The sequence below is a fragment of the Acyrthosiphon pisum genome, chromosome A2 (assembly GCF_005508785.2).
Source record: "Acyrthosiphon pisum isolate AL4f chromosome A2, pea_aphid_22Mar2018_4r6ur, whole genome shotgun sequence".
Lineage (NCBI taxonomy): Eukaryota > Metazoa > Arthropoda > Insecta > Hemiptera > Aphididae > Acyrthosiphon > Acyrthosiphon pisum.
The window spans coordinates 42990780-43016488 of record NC_042495.1 but is presented as its reverse complement, the minus strand read 5'-3'; the positions used below and the strand labels follow the sequence as shown (position 1 = coordinate 43016488).

The 25709-nt window shown below is 30.1% G+C and overlaps 1 protein-coding gene across 3 annotated transcripts; it reads left to right on the top strand.

Moving 5' to 3' along the window:
• The first annotated feature begins 444 nt into the window (after positions 1-444).
• LOC100569327 (pro-resilin) lies at positions 445-22930 on the top strand. Of its 3 annotated transcripts, XM_029489374.1 has the most exons (4): positions 445-646; positions 17440-18157; positions 18233-19832; positions 21511-22930. In XM_029489374.1, the coding sequence occupies exons 1-4, from the start codon at positions 623-625 to the stop codon at positions 21758-21760; spliced, it is 2592 nt and encodes an 863-aa protein (XP_029345234.1). In that variant the 5' UTR covers positions 445-622; the 3' UTR covers positions 21761-22930. The 3 variants fall into 3 exon arrangements, with proteins under 3 accessions (XP_029345234.1, XP_008179744.1, XP_003242258.1); XM_008181522.3 differs by having other exon boundaries at positions 17440-19832; XM_003242210.4 differs by having other exon boundaries at positions 446-646; positions 17440-19832; positions 21526-22930.
• Positions 22931-25709: the final 2779 nt, after the last annotated feature.

Below are 25709 nucleotides of genomic sequence, written 5' to 3'. Positions count from 1 at the left end.
TGTGCCTACATTATAGTTTTTAAATACATACAGCGATATACCATATACGTAGGAATGTTTTTAATTCGTATAATATTAACAATACGTTTGCTTTTCGGCCGTTGCCATCGGTATACATAGATATTATAATATTAAATTATATTATTATTATTATTATTATTATGGCGTACACGAATATTACGAGAACGACAGACCCGCAGCAGCAGCAGAAGCAGACCGGTAATTATCATCCGGCAGTGCAGAATATTATAATGTGCAGTGTGCTGTGCTGTTGTGTCGAGCGGACGCGCGGGACGCCGAGGAAACGGCCAAGACGAAGAAACGACGACCACCGAGGCCACCGTACCACCTGAACCGTTACGACAATGCCCACTCGTCGTCGTTTTAGTCCTATAAGTCTTGGTCGTGTATATATGTATGTGCCCTGTTCGCGTTTTATTCACACACACACACACACACACATATGCGTGCGTTAACTGCGAATATTAGCATTGCCTCTCAAAGTTGAACATCGCAGAAACAGTACGTCTCCGGCGACCGCTCGCTCACCATATAATATAATACATCATCTAGTCGTCAGGCCGTATATTGTCTTCGTACCTACATCGTCGCTGTCATCATCATGTACGTCGAGTGGCTGCGGAGTGTAAGTCTTATAATATTATTATGTATCAGATATCTATGGAATAGTATTATTGTACTATTCAATTTGTATTGGTTATTACTTATTCGCTTATACAGTTATACCACCGTGCAGCCATTGCGTACAGCGTTACATTATAATATATAGCTGTGCGGGGACCGTGTCTTATGGTGAAAACCTACTGTATATGGACAGATGGTTTGATTTTCGGGGTGAAACACCGGACTATCCTAATTCGCGGGCTTTAGAGGATTTAAGGTTTTATGAATAAGTTCACGAAAGTTTTACTTAAACTTACGATGATATACATTTTTAAATCTGGTGTGTTTTGTTCTTGTATTTTTTTGGTATAATAGTAAATTCTTTTTAAGGTTAAAAATATGTTATTATTAATGGATTGATTTGTTTGTTAAGAGTTGGGATTTACCAGAAATATAATTATATTACTCTAAGAAAATATTATTATATTGCTACAAACAACGTTGATGATTTAGCATTCATTCAAATTAATAAAATTCCATTTAATACTTGATCATCATTATCTATTCCCCCATATATGGAATTAGCGAGAGATAATGGAGAGATGGAAATGTAATATATTTGTTTAGCTGCAGAAGAAATCAATTTTTTAGTTATAACTTATAATCTAACAATAATGGCAAAACTATAGGTATGTATTAATTTATCAGCTATCTCATGTAGATACAGTGAACCCACCCATTTACGAGGGTTGAAGAAAAAATTAGCCTTTATGAAAGTATAGTTTCTTAACAGTCTTAATTGTATTATGTCGATTTGTGCAAAACATGAGGTGAGAAAATTATGAGCATTTCGTTCGTACGATTTATTTGTACACATTTTAGAAATCTTTAAAAATAATTTGTATCTATAAGCGAACGTCTTTAACAAGTTTTTTGGATATTAGCTACGAGACTCAGTGTTATTTTATTATAGTTTTCGAAACATTTATTCGACGATTAGTTTTAAAATGTTTGATAAGGTATGCGTTAAGTAAGTAGACAGGAATATTGGACTGCACTAGGTAGGTAGGTATTAAAAAAAAATATATATATATGGAACCCTATCTTATTATCTTTCTAGTACGGTACTCGGGTAAGTACTAAAATAGGTGTTGATGTTTGTGTCGTCCGAAGACCGAAAAGAATACCAGAGATCTGCCGTTACTGTATTGTATACAAGTTATAAGCCGAAGTCGGATTTGAAGTTTCTTTTGACCAAACTTATAATGTGCTTTGTATTTGTTTTGCTTTTACGATGAAACTTCGAGAGACGTTACCTACCACCTACGAGTAGTTTAGATTCTGGCTTATCGAATGACATCCGGAATAATATATTATTATATTATATTATATTGTCTTAATGATATAGTTTTATATTGAGTAAAGAATAACTAGGTTTATGCGCTAATGGAGATTGTTTACTGACTATTTTCACCACGCAAATAGGATTATTCAATATATCAATCATGTTCACCCCTATTTTTTTCTTTAATAATGAATTTATACAACACATTTTAATTTAGTTATTTTTATGACCATATTATAATTTTCATACTCACATTTAAGGAGTGTCTTGTGGCGATAAAATATCGATTTTTCAAATGATAACCAAAGCTTTTTTACAGTAAATTGTTAATCAGTTTTCTAAAATTATGTAAATAAAATCTAAATATTAAAATACAAACGATTGTGTAGTTTCTAAGTTATTAAAAATTAAAATGTATGTAATAAGGATAAAAATTTGAAATATAAACTGATTATGCTTGATGAATCGTATATATCTGTATAGGAGATAGAGTTGAGATGACGAACGATAAAATGCTGCAGTACCTACTACAAATCAAATGTCAAAAATATTCATTAGATTTTATGCGCTTTGTGCGATAGCACATGCTCCGAAACACGTAAAAGAGGGTTGTACAAGATTACCACACAAATACACAATAATTACAAACCTCCGCTACTTCACTTTGATTCGGGTAGCGTTTCCCATCATAATTGTTTTTTTTTTTTAAATAAAATCAATTTACCCACATGATATTTTTATTTGATTTTGTGAATAAGTTTTGACCATGGGTTCATGTGGGACCAGTAGATCTTTGTAAAAACGTTTAATAAGATTATAATGTTGATGTATTATAATATATAGTTATTAATAAACAACTACTGTGGTTTCACTCAAATTATATTATTATGTGCACACGTTTGTAGTAGCACCCCCTCTCAAATGTAAACTCAAGAAAGTTTACACAAATTAAGCCCCTGATTGGATTTTTATACGTCTAGTGCTTTTAATGGTTTCTAAAACAATAGATAATTTTTACCAATTTAATATAATATTATTATATATTCCATTTGTATCAAGTAAGGCCGTAAGGGTAGTGTAACCACTGGGTGACTCCTCCCATCACGTTCTTCATGTAAATATTCTTTTCTTCATTATCACATAGGTATTCTTATTGTCCCTAAAGGAACAGATTGTATATACCTTATAAAAATAATAATAAAAAAAATAATATATATTCCATATAATAATAGGTATAGCTTGAATATTTTATTATTATTTTTATACGTATAGAGTATAAACTGTAAGTGGTTTTTATTTCTTTGAAACATAAAATTACAAGTTCACGGAAATTGATACAAAGTCTTTTCTTACTAAGAATTTTTAAAAAATGAATGTAAGTACTTTTGGATAATATTATAAGTTGAAAAAGAAACTTCTTTTAATATATTAATATCTTACATTCCCACGTCCCGCGTCCTAAGAGGCTAAGAACCAGACCCTGATTTAGATGATGGAGCACTTATACTTGGCCCTCAATTTCTGAGGGCCCCCGGTCTCCGAAAGCTGTAGAAAATTGTTTTTTAAGTTAATTTCACAAAAATTTATTTTGTAAAATATAACACCAACTGCCAATGTTCAGAGTTAAGTATATTTTTATCATTAAATTGTCAGTTTTTGTAATTGTCTGTAATTTTTAAATTTTTTTATGATAAAATTCTATAAAAATAAAAATTATAGAAATTTATCATTATATTATTTCATTTTAATTATATAGAATAAATTAAGTTATTTACCATTTTTATAATTTTATGGAAGATTGATAATTAGTTATTTTAATTTAAATTCATATAAAAAAATCCTTAAGTATTTTTAATATTTTAATATATTATAATTTTGTTATGTTATTTAATTAGTATTATCTTTTCATTGTTCTTAATTTACTAGACAAAGTTACTAAATTGTATTTATAGTACATGAAGTAATGTACAAATATTTTATGAGTTTTGAGATAAGTATTTAACACTTTTAACATATAAATATTTTTTTTCATGATCAACATTCCCCCCACTTTCTATGTAGATTTTTTCTAGAACATTTTTTTAACTTAAGGGCCCCCAAAAAAATTGTGCACTTAGCCCTAATTTTATTAAATCAGGTCCTGCTAAGAACCTATACAGGCTGACTCACCAAGCACTTCCTCCATTTATCCTTATGGTGCATATTATTGTTGTTTTGTTCAAATTATGATTTTCAGAAATGTATTCTTAAAAGTTAAAGATCCTATTTTTTGATGAATTCTTATAGTATTTATCGTGTCTTGATAGAAACTTATTTTTTTCAAATGAAAACAACTCTTTTTTCCATTAGATGTTAAGCAGTTGATTTATTTCGAAAATTTGTTTTTATTTCGTATAACATTTCTGATAGAAAATTGGATTAATTTAATTCAGTTTGGATTAAAAAATTGAAAATTCTCAGTATTTTTCAAAATAATGAAGAAAAACCAAAAAAATTAAGGAGAACCAGTAATTTTTACGCAAAACTAGTTTTTGACAAAATCAGATTTGCTTTTTTTTTGTTGTAATTTAAAAAGAAACAACCTTGTAGGTACCTATAAAAATATAATTCAAGATTTTTTTGTGTCACTCACAATCCAGGGAGAAATTAAAAATATATGTACATTATTTAGTTATCAATTGTTCTTAATATTAATTAATTTTGTTATAAAAATTGTTTTTTAAAACTAATTCATTTTTTTTTTTTATAATTAATAAGGTGGTTTTTTTTTTGTTGCCCTGGGGTGGCTAATTCCTAAATAATAGTCCTGATAGTTAGTAATAATATATGAAACTATAATAAAAATAAATTATATAATGTATGAAATTATTATGCGATTTTTTTGTAGCAAAAATTAGTTCAACCAACTGTACTATACCAATTGAAAATAAATAATAAATAACAATTTAAATATTTAATACGTAATAAAATATCTTTAGAAACATAGGCTGACAGACAGCTAGTCTCCACTCAGAGTCGTTTTTCCTTTTCAGTAATTTAGTATTGAATTTAAATTTAACATATTCATTAGGCCGACCTATATACTCAAAAACGAAATACATAAATATTAAGTAGGTATACAGCATAGCGGGTTCCCACATTTTTTTTTACTATCAAAATACTTCATCTTATAATTTTATCGTTAATTCAGATTTAAATTTGAGTTATGTGAAGTTATGAAGAGTATATTTAGCTTGTGGCTATATTTTTTCATATTATGCGAGCGTTGGTTGCTAAATTTGATGGACCCCGGAGGGTAAAAAGTATTGAAAAAAATGTGGTCATTGTTTTTTTTATTAAAACCGTTCCAAGAATGTATCAGTTTGTGTGGTAAGAGTAAATATTAACATTCTTTTAAACAATTTTTTTAAAATATTACGTTCTCTGTTTGAATATATTTTATTGTTAAAATAAAAAGTCAACGTTTTGTTTTACCTAAATTAAATTGCAGTTGCTCTCGACTGCAGGTGTAATACTAATTCCGCTAATACTGCGGAATGTTTATTATTTTATGTACATATACTTTTACTCCATCATAGAAATTGGTTTTAGTTTTTTTTTTATCGATATAGTACGTACCCATTAATAATATTTTTAAATATCCTGAGAAAAATGTCGATGCTAGTTTTGAAGGCTAAATCAGAATGGCTACCAACATTATATTCTATAACTATTATTAGCTGTTCAGCTCGGCGATGCTTGTGCAAAATATTTTTTTTTTGTCAGCTGAAAAATTCATGTGTGCAGCCCTTTAAGCCTATATAGAGGTTGAAAAAAAAAGCAACACCCTCAATGTCTCAAAGAATTTTATATAATTTTTATTGAAAATGGTCCAGTAGTTTTTGAGTCTATTAATTCAGATAAACCAACATGTATTTTTAACCGTATAACTCGACTTCTCCCGTGAAAAAATGAAAAATATTAAATGTACCGCTATATTATATAATATATAGGTGTTCTTGGTTTTAGTGTAGGTACCAGTTCATGGGAAAATCGGTCTCGGGACACCTCGCTTTGTGAACTAAACATTTTTTCTATGAGAAGTGTAAGCACCTCTTTAAAATACGAATTTTGGATAATCCTTTCTTAACTCATCCTCACATGGTGACACGAACTTACGAAGGAACTTTCCAAATTCGTTTCCAGTTATTATAGTTTAGGCTCTACGTTGATCAGTAAGTCAGGCAGTTAGTTTAAAAAGTATTTTTAGTTTTTCCCGAATTTTCCATTTTCCTGATAACTTTTTCAATTTTTTATTCTGTAAAAACATTATTCAGACTACTGCGACATTAAAAAAATGGGCCTAATCGGTCCAGTCGATCTCAAGTGAAGTGGCAGCATTTCATTTTTATTTGTATAGATTGTAATATAATATTAGGTTTCTAATATAAGTCAACGATAATGATTCGGTATATTATTGTTGACCTTATCAATAACTAATAAGACAGTAAATGGGGTCCAGATTGTTGTATGCAGAATGATCTTAGATATTGTTGTTGATAATAATATTAAATGCTCATAGTCTGTTTTTTCCGTATCACTTTATTTAATTTATATTCAAAAGTCTTGTGGATTTTCTAAGAAGTGTATAATATTATTAAATATATTATTAAACAATATTATATCATAGCCTGAAATAGTGTGGCATTACACAGACATATATATAATATACAATAAATAGCATTGTTGTCCTTAAGATCCCAACCCAGCTTTTAAATTTGCTTTATTCTAATCAATTGCCATCCAAACAATTAATAGAAAATAGGCTGCATAATATATAAAATTATAGCGTCGGAACACTCGATTTTCAGACAGAAACTGACTAACAGCTGTAATATGACGTAACACCTTATTCACGCTAGTCCATACCGAATATACTTCTTTTTTAATATATTAACTGCAAGTTCTTGAAAAGTGAACTATTTAAATGAAATATACTATACAAACACGAACATTTTGTCGTTTTATGCTTGCCAATCCCATCAGTCGACCCTTATAAGTATAAAATACGCACGCAACAATTTATATTATAATATATAGGTAGGTACACCACGCAGATTGCAGACATATTAATATACTCGTATTAAACAACTACAGCAACAACAATAATCAAGAACGTACCTACGAAGTTCGAATTAAAACCATTCGTTCTCATCAGCCCAAAAAGCTTTTGACATTGTATATTAATATAATCATATGCAGTAGTACAATATATAATAGCTTCAATATTGTGTCTATGCACACATCATATTGAACAGTCAATGCGATATACATATACGTATAATATATTTACTATTTATTTATTTCATACATAGACAAACTTAATTTACATATTTAATTTTAAATAAAAATTTTCAAACAAGAAAGATATGCGTTGGCGATAGACTCAACGGCTCATTTTTTTATGTAATCACCATTTTAATTACCTACTTATGTGAATTGGTAAAAATAGAAACACACACATAGACTTGTAAAATATTGTGTAATTTTAAAATTAACAACACTATAAAAGAGATAAGAGAGCTTACGAGTCTATAATGTTAGTTAAAAGACCATTTAGAAAATTCTTATCTAATATTTACGATACACCTACGGTCAGCAAAAGAAAATAAATCAAGAAGATTTTTAGCAGGAGTGCAGTTATGTAGGGTACATGGAATGTTTAAAATGAAACTAGCATACCTTAAAAAAAAAAATTACCAAAATGTACATTTTTAACAATACGAACATAATAAATGGTTCATTATTTATTGAATGCCATTTTTATATCGTCCAGATTACAAAAGAATAAATGGAGATTAGTATGATTATTGATTGCCTATGGTTATAAAAATATTTATTGGTGTGATTGCGAAGAAAAGTATTCAAATTTTACTAACCTAAGTTTTTTTTATAGAAAAAGAGTGAGTCACAATTAAACAAATTTTTAGTGGCATATAGGTAGTTTTTAATTTTTTTATGAGTAAATTATGATTTACAAGATTAAATCCTTTTTTAAAGTTTGTGCAGATATCTGTTTAGTATTTGAACATTAAACACCTTGAGAAAATGATTCAATGTTATTGTTTAAATTAGGGATGGTGGCCAAGCCATTATTCGCGGCCTACCTTCAACATATTAACGGCCCGCGAGAATTATCATACATTTGTCAAACAAATTTATTTTTGTGCCAATAGTGAATAGATATAGAATTTAACAAATATCCCACAAAATAAATAAATACAAATTATTACATTATCTATATGTTTGTAAATAATAAATTCATTCTATTTATTTTAATTAATTAATACACCAACATTTTTTTTTGTTTTGTTTAAATCTAAAATATGTTATTTAGTATGCGACCCGTCAGCTTATAATGTATTTCCAAAGTGGCCCACAAGATCATTTGAGTTGGCCACCCTTGGTTTAAACTAAAGTAAATTAGTTACTGTTGAACGATTTTTTCTAAATGTATATTGTTTCCCTATATAAGTAAATTGTTTAGGATATTGGCGTGAATTTAAAATAAATAACTTGGTAAATATTTTTGCAGGTCTAGTGATTTTCGAAATTGGAGTATAATTGATAATAATATGGATGAAATATCATATTTTTTATATAGGTATGCAAATGAGACAATAGCCAGTTTTTCAAAAAAAAAAAAAAAAGATGTACCTGGATCTGAGGATAAGGATAATGGAAGATGACATGTAATATGCAACGGCATTCGTATAGAAATTTAGAATTAAGGTTTAAATTTGATGTTTAGAATGACTTATGTTTGAGAGAAAAATATCTACATTATAAAGAAAAAATGGAGATGTTTGAGTATCAATAGTTATATAAAAATATAGTTTTTACATAAATCGATAATAAAAACCAGCAGACTAGACATTTTACGAATTTACCACTTACCTGAGATTTTACACGTTACTTATTGGTACTCGTATAATGTACCTTCTCGGTCTTCGGTTTAAACTTATCATTATAATATATTATAGTATTAAAAACAAGTAACGCATTTTGGCATGGTTAAGAATTAGGAGATAACATAGTAGGAAACAAAATTATTATTAGAAATTACAAACTACCGTAGATCAATCGTTTACCGGCCATTTCTCCATCGTCGCTCTACCAAATTTCATACTAATTGTTTAAATATTATTATTATTAATTATAAAGTAATGTAACTATCCAATACATATTACTTGTGCCTTGTACCTATTTTCTCAGTAGGACCCAGGGACGGATCCAGGGGTGGGCCTAGGGGCCCAGCCCCCCAGACATATTTTTTATAAATATAAATATTATAATATTAAATAACAAATAAACAAAATCTAAACTTCTTTTTACATTGACGTTTTATATATTAAATAATCAATAATTTATTTTATCACATTGATTACATATACCTACCTACTATTATGACAACATTTTTAAATTGAGAATAAAGTATAATATTTTATTATAATTGTATTTGTGTTGTAAAAATATTGTTGGCTTCCCCCCCCCCCCCCCCAGATCTTTGCTCTGGATCCGTGCCTGGTAGGACCGTATATCATGTATGTGCCTGTGCGTACACATTATATTATAATGATTGCAAAAATAAGTATTATTATCAGTGAATTATCGTCTCGGGTGGATATATTATATTATGAAAGCTAAAACAATCCCGTTGGACGTTCCATTGTAAATTGTAATTTGTAATTTTTATTAGTTTTCATAAATATTGGCATATTGCCCTGATATTTCAATATTTTAGTAGTATATTATATAATTGGGGATATTGGGGTTTTGCCCTTCCAAGTGCTTGCAGGTTAATGGTTATTATTACTTGTTTTATGTACTTATTATTAAACAATAATTATTGTTGTTGAATAAAATCATATAACGCGACGTGTGCAACGCGCAGAGTAGGACGCGACGTCGTCGTCGTCGTTAATCCTTAAATGAACAAAAATCCAAGTCCGTTGTGATTTACGAACCGCTTCAAGGACGAAAGCATTGTCTTTTCGTAAATTCACTCAAAAAGATAAATAAATAGGAAGGAAATTGCTCAACAATTAGAGACGAAACAATGAGGCGAAATATTCGGCCAGTAATCTTCGAACCGGATCGGGTCATTGTCGCGTACGGACGATATTATATTATGCTATGCGTGTATTCTATATTAATATGTCACGAACCTTGTGATGGTTAACTATAACGACGTGGGTAATATTATGTTATTATAACTATAATAGTGATTACCGAGTTTTGTCCCATTGCCACGGTTTATAGCCGATTATTACAAATTTATTGCACCGTATGCAATATTGCAATAATACCATAGTTATAGGTACTAGAGGCAACCTTACCTATACCGGATACCTGTCCGTATTATTATTAATAATGTTAATATTAGTATGTTACACGGCTATAGATAGTATGGTTGCCCATCGACGTATGATTCTCACACTTGAAAAGTGTCTACCGAAATGAATCTCTATAATCAGTATTAAAGTTAAATTAAACAGCTGGAAACTTAAGCACTAGCGCTTATATGTCATAGTGGCTATCACGGAATTAAAATTTACATTTGAAAGGTAATTGCATTTAGAATCACTACAACAAATAAGCGCTAGAGCGTATTTCCAGCTGTTTAATACTGATAATGGAGATTCATTTCGGTAGACACTTTTCTAGATTCTAGGATCGTGGTATGTTATAAACTAAAATTGTGGTGGTGATAATGCTAGTAATAATCGTTGGAGAAGACCTGCGCATAAGTCGACCTGTTTCGCACTCGAATCGGCCACTGAATTGAGTTATCAGATGGGTTCGCCTTCGCGAAATTTCAGTCTATAATCTCGTCATCAATGACGATGAACTATAACTTCATTTTTATGAATTATGATTCATTTATCTACACAATTGCACAATTATAATTTGCAACCACTGCATTGTTCCATTATAAATATTCATCGGTGGCAGTGTGAAGCAATGTTTAAATTAAATGGTTTTCTGAGATAATTTATTATAAACTAATCATATGCAAAGGATAATCTTTGCGATAGCATTACTATAGTAAATATACGTTTTAAAGTTAGCTATTGAGTCTGCGTCTGCGTTGATCGCACGAAAATACGTTTTAATTGTAATTTCCTTTTCTACGAAAATACGAACACATTAAGTGTCACGTAGTGGATTTAATAAACTCGGAAAAATAGACGAAAATGTGTACTACGAAAAGCTTAACTCTCTGGGATCTACTACTTTTATAATTTTTTTTTAAATAATGAACGACAGCAGACGTTTAAAAATCGTTCTGCAGTTTATTGATATCGACAATGAATAAACGGGTCAACAACGCTGCATCTATATTGCACATTACCGTATAGCTATAATAATCAATAGACCCAAATGCACGCAATAGTCCCACAGGTTGAGATTCTGGCAGTGGGGACCAACCAAAGTATTTGTCGAAATAAAATAATTTGGAAAGAACAATATTACAGTATTTTATATTCTTGGTTCCCTTCGATTTTAAAATACACTTTTATTATTATTTATTTATTTTAATGGCATACTATTATATAGTTTAATAGTTTATATATTTTTAAATTCGTAGAATGCAAATAATGCATTAGGTACCTACCTATTTGTCCATGCTGATAGATATGTTAGGTTAGGTTAGGTATACCAGTCATGTTGTATTTCCATATAGCTATAATATTATGTGTAATACTCAAATACAGGGGTTTTCAACCTGTGCGTCGCGGCTTCCGCCTCCCAGGGAAGTCACCGATTATTATAAAGCGATAAACCGCGTCCGCATTAGAAAATAAAAATTTGTTTATTTTATTATTATTGTTATTTGTATAAAACCCGTGTAAATTGTTTTAAAAATCAGAAGATCCGTAGATCCAAAAAGGTTGAAAACCCCCCATAGAAAATATATGTTAGAGTCTAACATCTATTTTGGTCTCCCTGTAGTGGACACTGGACATCCTTGCTTATAGTCACATCATTCAAACTAATTGCGATGTTTACCCCTATTGAGATCTCTACGGTCACAAGGTGACATTTTTCTAGGTTTTCGGGGGAGCTGTAAAAAAAAAAACAGTATTTTACATTTCTAATTTCGATAACTTTTTTTAAGTGATTTTTCAGATTTTCTTCAGTCGTTTATTTAATAGATTTTTGTGGTTTTTATTTTTAGTTAGTTATAAACTTATGACTATAATAGAAATGCCAAAAACAATTTTTATGAAATAGTTTGAATTTTTGACACTTATATCCCATTATTTTTATAGGTAGTTTACTTTTAGTAACTTGACCCGTACTTTAGGTTTTACCACTAATCATTTCATGAATAATAAAACAAATACAATTGTAATACGTTTGTATAATACTTATAGTAAGTAAAATAAAATAACTGTTTAAAAACGATTAAGAACTTTTTATTTATCTTCAATTTTATAGTATTGGTAAATAACAAACAATATAAAATTAGGGATCCAGTATTTTCGATTTTCAATTGTTATAACAATTATGAGTACTCGCGTTGTTCGGTCAAATGTTCATTCCTATGAACTTTTACATTATAATAAAAACAGCATTAAAATTCAAACAAAATTAAACATCCATGCTATAACTCTTAATTCTTATTTAGAGTATCTACCTAAACATTAAAAAATTATTATTTATTTATTAAAACTAAAATTAAACATACATATTTTTATAAAACTGTGAACTATTCTGATTCCACGTCGTCTACACTGTAAGTTATCATCATATGTTTGTACTAAGGTATAATTTATGTTCAGGAATAATATTATCTATTTTACGAAAATATGTAAATTCTCAATTATTATTTTGTTACTTCCCTACTCGTCTCAAATGCAATTATGCATCTGTAAATTAGCTAAGGTAGTAAGGTTGTATTGCAGGAAGTTAGTTGTACATATATACACCTCGTATAATCTTCTATATTATATTATTTATAATCAGTACAATTTATTATAAACTTTAATATTGTAAATTGCAATAATTAATTAATAATTTTGTTTTGAAAAAATAAAAAGTGATTTCATAGGTGATAAACTGATAAATTATAACTAATTATAATCAATTATTTTGGAGTTCAGCGTTTGTGATAACGTCGCTTAGCCTCCATATAATTTATAGGTACTATCGGCGTTTAATACCTAAAAATATAACTGAGGCCCGTTCTTTAGAGTATACACTTTATTATGATGTGTTGTTTATATTCTAAATTTTAAAATGCATTGTTCATTACAAAATATAGAGTCTAGACGATACACCTATGCGTAGCCGCGTGAGCTATCGGATAATATATAAATAGTCACTTAGCCTCTAAGACGTTTTGCTTGATCCCAGCTTTTGCATTGGAAGTTAGAACCATCGATTTAGCATTACAACGTTCAACTAAGTTGATACAAGCAATCTGTATTATAAGTCGATTAAAATTATGGATGGCCGAATGGTTAAAGGTATTTTCCGTTTGATAAACGAAAACGCTTATACATTCATATTGATGTATGTACCTACCACTAGGGATCAAAATGCCGGGAAAATTTCGGAAAAAAACGGTTTTTTTCCCAGAGCCTCGGAAAACGTGGAAAAATTGGAGAATATTGAAATAATACATTTTCGAAAAAAACCGAAGTTTTCGGAAAATTAAAAATTTTATTTACGCTTAAAAATTAAAATAATCTACCTATGTAAAAAAAAACCATTTTAAAAAATAGATAAGGAAACCAGTCATTGTCATTTCACATTTGCCAATACGGTTATCAATGTATTATTGTATTAAAATTTAAAAATTTTAATGCGGATATTTCAATATTTGTTCTAAAAATAACGTAGTTCCATATCAAATTGGTATTTATGTGGGAGACTGTATTTCCCCGAAAATAAGTCACATGTATTTCTAAATGTTAAAAATTGTATACTTAATGTCTATATTTATGTTTGTAATAACTAATAACTAATAAGGTATTATAGTAACTGGCTGATAGATTTATAAATTATATTACAGTGACTGGTGAATGTTGAGTGATGACTAGTAACTATTTTGATAGTTTGTATATTTATCAAACTTAGTGAGTTGGTAATAAAATATATTAAATATATATTTAAATATAAAATAATATTAAGAAATAATAAGAAATAATTAATTAGTAAATACTTAATAGTTAGTACTTTAGTAGTTAATATTACAAATTATAATTATTTATAAATCAAGTAAAGAATCCTCTAGATTTATCCACTACAGACTTTAAGTTAGGTATGGTATATACAATATGCATGTAATATGATTATCAACTATCATTATTTATTAGATTGTTTCTACTATATACATTACTTTTTCAGTTCTTTAGAAAAAAAAACCATTTTTTTTCATTCAATTTTTCAATTTTTTCAAGAAAAAAACCAGTTTATTCGTCAAAACCATTTTTCCGGAAATTTTAAATGAAACCAATTTTTTTTCGGAAATTTTGATCCCTACCTACCACTCATCACTGTATTGTAATTTGTAATAACGATTGCCTAACCTTTTCTCGCCGATAAGAATAATATTGCTAATATTTTTACAATATGTATTATTCATCAACAATGCATATTGATATTACGTACCTACCTACCTGTCTATATAATTGTAGGTGGAAAAGAATAATTAATGCCTTTTTGCGAACACTGAAAATTTACTAATAAATGTATGATATCTATTATAATTATTCATTAAGTACCTATCGCATACAAGTTGAAAAAAATTTATAATTGTTAATTGGTTGAAGCAATAAGTTTTACGGATGAAAATTAAATATGTTCAGTATTAGTACTAAATTATTACCCTGTAATACAATGTTGCAATTCAAGGGCATTGATATAGCTTTGTAAAAATGACGTCGTTGGATATAATTGAAAGTTTTTTTTCTTCGAAGAGTACCTATAATATTACAATCTGATGGAAGACTACGTAGGTAATAGGGATTTAAATTTGTATACATTATTACTTACATAACTTATATTTACATTTTTATGAAGTAAGAATATGATGCCAGAAAAATAATATTTATTTCGCTATATAATTTTAAAATAAACAGATTGGTGTAATTACAAACTAAAAAAAACAAAGTAACTTTTTAATTGAACGTGATAAAAGTAAACAATAACTCACTCGAAAGTGTTTTTCATATAATACAAATGCCAAATATGATATGGTATATCTTAAATTTTAATATTTGAAATTAATTCAGTAAAATTACTAAAATAATAATTACATTATTATATTATATAATTAAATTTAACCATAGTTTAGTTATAACTTATAACTATGATTATGTGTATAAGTTAGTGTTTAGTACATCAAAATCTAACAATAAAAATACTCTACAGTTTAAAGAACTAAGTTTTCTAAAATTGTGTCATGCTTTATATTTAAAAAAATCCTAAAATTATCGAATGAATGAATAGTTTAAAATAATTTAGACAACTTGTTGTATCACTATTATTGTTATTTTGCTTGGTAAAAATAATAAATGTTGTGTATTGACGATGACAATGACTTATACCTATGGCCTATAATATTAATATCTAATATATAATAATATGTAATATCATATACACTTATTACGCTTATATTATGAATTATGAGATATATTGCTGCACGGATGATGTAGTTTCAGATTTTTAAGAAGCTAGTGAACATCTTATCCAATTTATTCCACTATTATGCCATTTTTACGATAAAGACAATTTTTTTGAAACTGCAAACAAGAAACGTTTTTATGTCATTATGTCAATAAAATATAACAATAAATAATAATATGTAATATTTTCGTCGTTTGGGGCTGGTCAGAGTAATATTCTGATAGCCGTTGACTACGAGTATATTATGATTTTACAGGAAGCAAGACCCCTTGTGTTGATGATGAAGATGTTGACAGGGTAGTTTATAAATAAATGTGGACAGATGAAAAGATACTTCGTAGTTTATTAAAATGTTCTTCAGTAATTTTGTCTAAGTCCAAATGACAAGTTACTACACAGAGTGACGTGAAGGTGCTTGTTGTGCTCTGGAGTAGACACGTCTGAATACAGGCTGTTTCAGGCTCCCTTTTATATTCGGGTCCCTGCTCCCCCTGCCTATCGATACGCTTTCTTGTCTCTAACGGATGTGGTATGTGTGACCATCGACTCAACCCACGCACTTGCAACATTCCTAATCTATTCTGCGTATTTGCCATAATGTACTGCTAGTTAATTTATTATCTACAAATTCGATTATACTAAATCATTCTACTTTTTTATATCTAATATTTGCCATATAACGATATTGCAAAATATCACTTCCGTCTATTCTACACGATTTGTAAAGTCGTGCTAATCTGTTGCGGTATTATTATTTAAATATCGTTCCCAAATAATTGATTAATTGTAAATTTGTTTATCCTTTTGTTTTGGTTACTATACTCCCCATGGCTATTTAATAATTTATGTTTTGTACAATAGAAAGGGTGAACTAGATCGTTTGACGTACAATACCGAATATGTAATTTGTTACTGTACACTCGCTTACTACAAATATATAACAATAGTATATAATATTATTAATTTTTTTGGGGATATGGTTTCAAATTTCAGGTCATTGATTTTTTATTGATTTTGCTTACAGTTATAAAAATTATAATATATGTATCATTATATATTAATTTTATTTTTGTATTTTTGTGATGAGATTTTGAAATTTAGATTTCTTAAAATTAATTGTTGGTTGCTAAAGCTTAAAACTAAACATTTAAATAACAATTACGTTATAGTGATTAGATAAGATAAATTTTTTTTGAAAAGAAGAAAGTTATATCACGAGAGAATATGAGATATTATATGTTATGTACGGATATGGGGCATATACCTAGTAAATTCACAGTTCGGATATATGCGGGGCTACGCATAAATTACCTGAAGATCTTTAAACAATATTTTAGATATTAAAATGGTTCAATATTACTATAAATATTGCACGTTATATTAAATAAAACCACTTATAATACCTATATAATCAACTTCACTTCATAGTTGAAGTGTTTTTAACTTGTAAACGTAATTTTTAGCGTACCTATCTACTTGTGGTTTATGTACTTTCAAACTATACGCACCCAAAATCACTTTTATTTTAAGTACCTATATCTATATGTCTCTATTAACCTAGCCTTATATAGTTAATGCATTGTTGGACGTATTTCAATTTCTGGAGTAGGTACTTATTAGTTACCAACCAATGTATTTCTATTTAGATACTATCTAATCTCTCAAATATATGTGAACATACAGTAATTATTATTTTGTAATCTACATAATATGTATTAAACATTAAAAATTGTTGAAATTAGTTGGCGTAAATATATTAATAAATGTTAAATAATAATAATATTTTCCAGAGCCCGTGCTATGTGGTCAAGTGTGCGCTGTTGCTGCAACTCATATACAGAACGACTGGGGCAGGATGTTCTGTGGACCATGGCAGTGGGATGAATTATCCGACGACCACTGCCAGCGGGACATGGACAACTCGCGGCGGGATATCATCTTACGGTTGGGATAGCCGACAGCCTATAGATCCGTGTAGCCGTTGTACGAACGTCCCACCGCCATTGCCCGGATCTCAGTACACGACACAAGCCCATGACGGTGGGATGTACAGTGTAAATGACCGTATAAGTGTCAGTGGTTATATGTCAGACAATCGGGGTTCTGTGAGCGGTTACATGACAGATAACCGTGGTAGTGCGGGTATGCATGGTTCAGATAATCGGCACACCGGTTATGGTTCCGATAATCGTGGTAACGGTTATGGCTCTGACAATCGGGGCCACATGAACGGTCGGCCCAACAGTTATAACTCGATCGGTCATGTTACTGGCAACGGTTATATGTCGAGTAGTTCTAATTACGGCGGTAACAGTCACGTTACTGATAACCACGTTCAAATATACAACACACATATTGCAGACAGTCAAATGAAAAACCCCAATTACCGGGGTAATGGTTACGACAATTTAAGCCCGGAATGGGAACGAAGACACAACAACAAGAAAGTTAACGTTGTAGGTGTCAGTGGTGGAAGCTATGGAAGCGGTATAGGTGGTGGTAGTGGAGGTGGCGGCTATGGAGGAAATATAGGTGGGGGCGGTGGTTATGGAGACGGTATCAGTGGAAATGGTATTAGCGGAGGCGGTATTAGTGGAAATGGTGCTCATGGAAGTGGTGGGTATGGAGGCAGTATCAGCGGGAGTGGTGGGTATGGAGGCAGTATCAGCGGAAGTGGTGGTTACGGAGTCAGTAATTATGGACATGGTACTGGTGGTTCGGGAAACGGCGGTAGTGGATATTATCAAGGAATGTCGTATCCTGTTCCCAATATTCCCGACAGCCACGGAACTCATATGCAAAGTAATTACCATAGACCGTCCACCGACCGGTGGAGTATCAAAGGAGCATATCCAGTGAAAGTAGAATCCGGATACTGGCAGAGTCAACCACCCAAAGACATCGGCTGGGATGAGGCCAGCAAGAAAGTGGGAGTAATAGCCGGATGGATTGGTGGCCCGAAAAAGTACGAGTCCAGTAAACCTTCAACGGCGTACGGTTCGCATCAGGTGAATGACAAAAATGACGACGATTACTTCAACAAGGGAACCGGTTACGAAAACAATTCGGACCGAAAGAAACCTTATATGGGTTGGGGAGGTTCCGGATCGTACGAGGTAATCAAAATGAACAACGGATACAAGTACATCGACAGGAATAGCAACAGTGATTATGGTACTTCTTACGGAAACGGTTATGGTTATGGAGGACAGAATTACAATAACAAACCTAGTCAAGATTATGGTTTGAAACCGATGAACGTCGACCATGGCAGGCCTTACGACCACGGAACTTCAAGTTACGCTAAACCCGCTTACGGCTATGATAAACCAATAAACGACTACGGTAAACCCACACACGATTACGATAAGCCCACACACGATTACGGTAAACCTACTACACAGGACTACGGTACGCCAACCACTCACGATTACGGCTCTAGGCCTCATGTTGATTTACATAGTACACCGCGTCCAATTGGGTTCGAAGCCACAACCCCCCGTCCACCAGGGTGGGGTTCTCAGAAACCTGGATATCCAGCGATAGCTTCTCGGCCCACTCAGCACTGGGGTGAAAACTCGTATGGTGAACAAATGGGTAATATAGGTAGCGGTTCAGTGGGTTATGACAGACCCGGTGGAAACGGTGTCGGAAGACCGGTTGATTATGGTACTTTGAGACCAGAAAGTTATGGCACTCAGAGGCCAGTTGATTATGGATCTTCGAGACCAGACAGTTACGGAACTCATAGACCAGTTGATTATGGTTCTCCGAGACCAGACAATTACGGAACTCAGAGACCGGAAGGTTATGGATCTCATAGACCAGACAATTTTGGATCTTCTCGTCCGGATAGTTATGGATCTTCTCGTCCAGATGGGTATGGATCTTCTAGACCTGATACTGGAGGAGAAACATCAGACTATGGATCCTTCAGACCTCACGTGGGATCCATAAACAATAATATGGTATCAGATTATGGCTCCCAAAAACAGGAGTTCGATAAATTCAGTGGTTATTCAGATAACGATGGTGGTAGACCGCACATAAACAACAGACCGGGATACGACAATGAAAGGCCGTTTATGAACGGAAATGAAGTCTACGGTTCACAGCAGCAGGTGGGTTCGGGATATGGAAAAGGATACGCGTCAAATTGGGATTATTATTCTAATTCCATGAGGTAAGATTTTATTTTAAGTTATAATTTATAACAATCTTTGGAATTTCCATCGAGTTAGATATGCATATTATTTCCATCTCTTTTTCTAACAATTAATTATGTCCTTCTTAAGACAAAGCATATTGTATACTTAATTTATCTATTCTGAGACTGTGCCGACCATCCAGCATTTATAGACTACAAAATGAGTGTAGGAATTTTGTACTCAGACATTATTGCACGTCACTATAAAATAAACACTCTGTATGGAGTATTGTTATTCGTAACCCATATAAACATCGAAGATGCAAATATTGCATTACCTCAGAATGTGTTTTTTTATTGATATTTTTGCAATTTTCTGTGCTTATTATGGTATGTAATAAACACGGTGGAAACGAATAGATGTCAGAAACGATAACCTACGTATAATAATATTATTACCGTGAGTGTTATTCAAATATACTATTTCCCCTTGACTCGATTCCGGTATCTGTATACACTTCACAAGGTTTCTGGTATTCTCAAAACTATAATAATACATTTTTCCACTGTCATTATTGTTTTATCAAATACTAGATTCTTCGACTAACATAAACAATAAAGGTTGAACAACCAACCAACGTCGGTCGGCAACCCGAAAGGTCAACTCAAAACACGTGTGCATCATAGGCCCAGCGGACCGTTAAATTTATGCGAGACGGCAGGAATATTTTTATTGCTCGTGTAATCGTAATGGTACCTAGTACCTACCTATATTAATTCGTAACCAGAACCTTGGGATTGTTATGAATCGTTTTAACATTGTTTGGATGAGTTGTTTTTTCAAAACATTCGTAATACAAACACGAGATATATCTTTGAAGTCACTATAATTAATTATGATAACGGGTGGTGTACTGGTGTTTGAGCTGGATTGGTTCCGATGGTTACAAAATGTCTGAATTGGTCCGTGGATTGCTATTCGTAGGTTATGTGTAATTTAGTCCCCACGATTTTTATTCAGAAACTCAATACCTTTTTCAAACAATTTTCAGTTTTCAATTACTTATATTATATTGTATTCAAATAATGCATAGTATAAAACATTGGTATAATGTTTTGACATAACTTTTATTTTCAGACACGCGTTGTATTTGTCTACTAATAATTTATGTTTTATACCAACGTAAATTTTGTTTTTCATAAATCATATTATTTCACATTTTATTTCGTTAATTTAATCAGTCGTAGGTACAGTGCTGTACAAAGATAACCAAAAAATTATCTAGATAAGATGACAGATCATTAATTATTGAAATTTGATCTAGATGAAATAATAGAAAACAGTTAAAATATTTATCTTGATGATAGATAAAATACTACCAAATTTATATAGACAAAAAATAGAAAATTTAAAATTTTGCATTTGTTAAATATAATTTTCGTTATACCTATAGAGTATACATAATTTAAAATGTTTTCGTTCATAAAACGAGTTTAAAGAGATTTACAGAGATTGAACAACATACTACAAAATAACTGTGTACACTGAATATATAATAGTATTGACTTTATTATTCTATTAAAAATTGACCCTACATTGTTCAATGATATTGTGATTTATAAAAACCCTGATGGAAATTACGAATGTCGAGTTTTACGCATAATATTACTATTTTTTTTTCTACACTTATTGATGTATCTAACTTAATAAAAGTCCGGAACACTCTAGGGGACAGTCCAGCAATGGATGGAATGACCAGCAGCGGGATTACTTGCAGAGGAGACCCGATGGTGACGTGTTGCAGTCCGGATCAAGCTTCAGGCCATCCGAGTCCACTCCTTTACATTACAACGGCCACAGCGGCATCGGAGCATCGACCGACAACGGTTTCCTGTACAGAGGATCGTCGACGATCGGTGGCTCATCTACCACTCCTATGCCGACGACGAATAATAATTCGTAATCAATAATATTATGATTTTTAGCCGTTCTTTTTTTTCTTCGTGTACATTGTTTCTCGAAACCGTGCAATATCTTCCTAGCGCTAACGGGGTGATTAATATTATAATTAACAGGCGATATTATTTTGGTATCGATTTGATTGAAAAAAAATGTGGGGAACGTTTATTTTTATTTTCCTAGGGTGGCATAATATGTGATTAGTGACAATATTGATCATCATCTACGTAACACGTACAAATCGATTACTATTTTAACAATAATTTTAAATTAGTTATAAGTATAAACATAACATATACATTATACATATTATATTTATATACACCGAGTGATTTAAAATTAATACCACAGCCATTTTATCATTTCAACATACAAAACAGAGAAAAATGTATACGAAAGTTTTTTGGCTTAGAAAAATCGACATGGGAATATTAAAATTAAATGGGAACATAAACTTTTTTTATTTATAAATTTGTGACGGAAAAACATTAACTAATGTGAAATTCTATGTATGATAGCGATTTAAAGTTTTGATGAGCAAAGTGGCATGGAATAAGAGTGCCCCGAAAAATGTTAGTTCAATAATCCACTCATCTAAACTTTAAATACATAGGTACTTATAATTAATCAACTAAAATTCGATTTTTTATGTCAACATACATTTTACAATTAAAATTTTATGTTATCATTAAAAAATTGTATATAAATATAATATTTCTAAAAAAAATGTATTGCTTTGTAACAACTCAAAATTATGTAAAAAAAGTATATGGCTAACATAAATTTCGAATCACTCAGTATATATATTATATATTATTAAAGGTAATAGATATGCCATAAGTTCGGTTATGTTTACTTAATATTATCTTAAGAATTATTATTAATGATTCTCATATCTATATTACAGTTTGTGTATGTAATATAATATTTACATTATAATATAAGTATTAATTGTATTAAAAACAATATTATGTTTAATATTGTAAGTAGGGACCTATATATTATTATAAATCGTATTAGTTAATTCAATTTAGATTTGTATAAAATATAACACGAAGATGTCATGCCAGAATTATCGAAAATAAGCTCGCATAGATTAAAAATAAATTGCACTAGAATTGTTTCATGGCAAAACACTTATAATTATCCAAATAAAAAATAATATTAATATTGAGGGCTTTTATATTTTATACTTTTAAAGTTATAATAATTTTTAAATAATATATAAATAAGCGCTACTTCAAAACAGTATTTTGAACATTATATTATTTAGAATAATAACCTAGGATAAATAAAATAATTTAAAATCATCAATACTTACCAAAATAAGTGCGAACAATCATATTATATTATTATGATAAATTGTCTTGTACGAATAAAAAGTAATTCTTTTTGTATACGCTAATAACCTATCGTTACTAAATTAATAAACTTTCCTTTAAGTCAAATTTAAATGTATCTATAAGTATACAAAATGATTAAATTATCTAAGATAATATTATATAATTATATAGGTTCCAACATTTTAAATTGTAGACTTTCATTTTTCTACATTACTTGTTAGTATAATAAAAGTTCAATGTATATTGATTTATATCGAATCTGTGAAAACATATTATGTTAATATAAAACTCTATAAGCGTTTGAACAATTTTACTGTATATTTATATTATGTTTTATTACATCAAATGTATTGGAAAAAAATATCAAAACTATTTTATGTTCTTATGTACATAATGTAATATTATGACTAATATTAAGTGGTCAAGTGGACAATATTATTAGATATAATTAAAATTAATTTCATAAATATATGTGCATTTCTTACTTTAAGTTATATACTTATATTGCTATATTTTATTATCTATAAAATATTTAATAATGTACATGTTATGTGCGTAAAAAATATATGGCAATATAAGTAAATATTTCATTAGTTTAATATTAATAACTAATACATTTAGTTTCATAATACCCATTGTTCGTTTAACTGTCTTATAGCAACATAAAAATTAACTCCGTTGGGATTATTGAATATAATACATATTTTTTTTTTAATACGCCATTATAATATTATTTAATTTTTATCCACAATCGTCCCAAGGGGCGGGCGTTTGCCTGTAATAGGTTTGCAATACACATACCTACCCACATGAATATTGCATAGTGGAATGTGCATATATTTATAATAGATATTTAATTTCATGTTTGAAAACATAATTTTTATGAATAATAAAACAATTTTTACATATTGTTTGATACTGTTTAAAAAAATGAATTATTTTACCAATAATTCTAGAAAATTCTACTATGTATTATACCTAATACTGATATTCGAGTTATTTTGTACAGGTACCTATAACATTTATTATTTTTTAATTATGATAACTTATTAATCGCTGAAATATTATAGAAAAATCTGAAACATATGTAATATAACGATGTAATTCCGACATTCTTTTATCAAGGCGATTCATAGTTTGCGAATATTGTTCTGGTAACATAGCACGAATAAGCAAAGAATCAATTTTCAACAATAATGTGGATGAAACTTTAAATATATTTGAATTATTTTCAACCCAATTTCGTTGTTTTAAAAAATAATTTTACTTTCGAAACGATGCAGATTTATGGGTATAAACATAAAGCAATCTAAGCAATCTTAGAGGTGTGTAGAATACGATTGTGTACGGTACTTATGTCGATGATACATTTTTCATGATACGATTTGGAATGTAAAATATTAATTTTATGTTTGTGCAACCGTGCCATGTTGCATAGTCTTACAAATCTCACAATTGTATAGATTTAACTAACAAAATATAATAAATCTACAAGACAGTAAATAATACAGCAAGTCTTCACAAAATATACAACAGTCAATTGTATAAGTACATTTACCTGTAATAGAAATAACCTAAGACACCCATTATTTATTTTCTCAACAGGTCTAAGTCCGACATAAAATTATAAACGAATAAAATTTAAACAACGAAAATTAAAAATTAAGTTAAGGGGGCTCCAGCGTATCATGTTAACTTTGAAGGTCTGAGTAGTAGATGTACTTAAGTGTGTGTTTCCGAGAATCGCTGTAATACCGCGCCAGGCAGCCACCGCCGGATGCAACTCTCACACGCGCATTCACATGTCTAGATATCGTGAAAAATGAAATTATTCTTGTTTACGTTAAGTACCATTAAAATTACTAAAAGCGGTAGTAAATTTAAACATACTTCCTGAAGTTCGATTGTAATTTTGAAAAAATTGATGAATCTATAAGCTTTTGGAAATATGCTCTTTAGGAATCACTTTTTTGATTTAAATTCAGATGTGCCCAAAATAAATGTAGTGTAACAATGATGAAAATGTGTTCAATCTCAATACTCAAGAGGTATCATAAATAAATCACACTATCTGATCTAAAACGTATTCGAACTTCACATAAACTATATTGGTTGTAATAGGTACATTTAAATTTTGAACATTATTTTGGTGTCTTTATTTAAAACTATTTACGATGGCTTATCTGACCGTGTTGTACACAGTACTACAATGCTTATCTATTTTGTAAACAAATTGTATACAATATGATTTAAATATATTAATTTAATATGAGCATAACAAGAGGCCACAAGCATTTTATTTTTTTGGGAGGGAGCGGGGTTTGTTATACATTTTTCCATTTTTACTCTATAAAAACATATTTAATTATTTTCCTGAAACTATGGTGGGGGGGGGGGGGGTGTATGAAAATCTTTAACCCCGCTAGTGTACGCGCCAGGCCATGTTTTTTTCGAAAATCAAATTAGAGGCTATAGTGAACTCATAGAATAGAATTACTTAATAAATTGAACATCTAAGCTGTATATCATTGTAAATTGATTCAATATTGCTCAGCATTATAATGGAGTCTATATAGGTACTGCAATCAGGATTTTAGGGAAACAAGCTAT

Excerpts from the sequence above, each read along its gene's own strand:
- LOC100569327 (XM_008181522.3), top strand. The coding sequence starts at position 623 with ATGTACGTCGAGTGGCTGCGGAGT. Across the intron at positions 647-17,439 it reads ACGTCGAGTGGCTGCGGAGT|AGCCCGTGCTATGTGGTCAA; the intron begins GTAAGTCTTATA and ends AATATTTTCCAG. Across the intron at positions 19,833-21,510 it reads TATTATTCTAATTCCATGAG|TCCGGAACACTCTAGGGGAC; the intron begins GTAAGATTTTAT and ends ACTTAATAAAAG.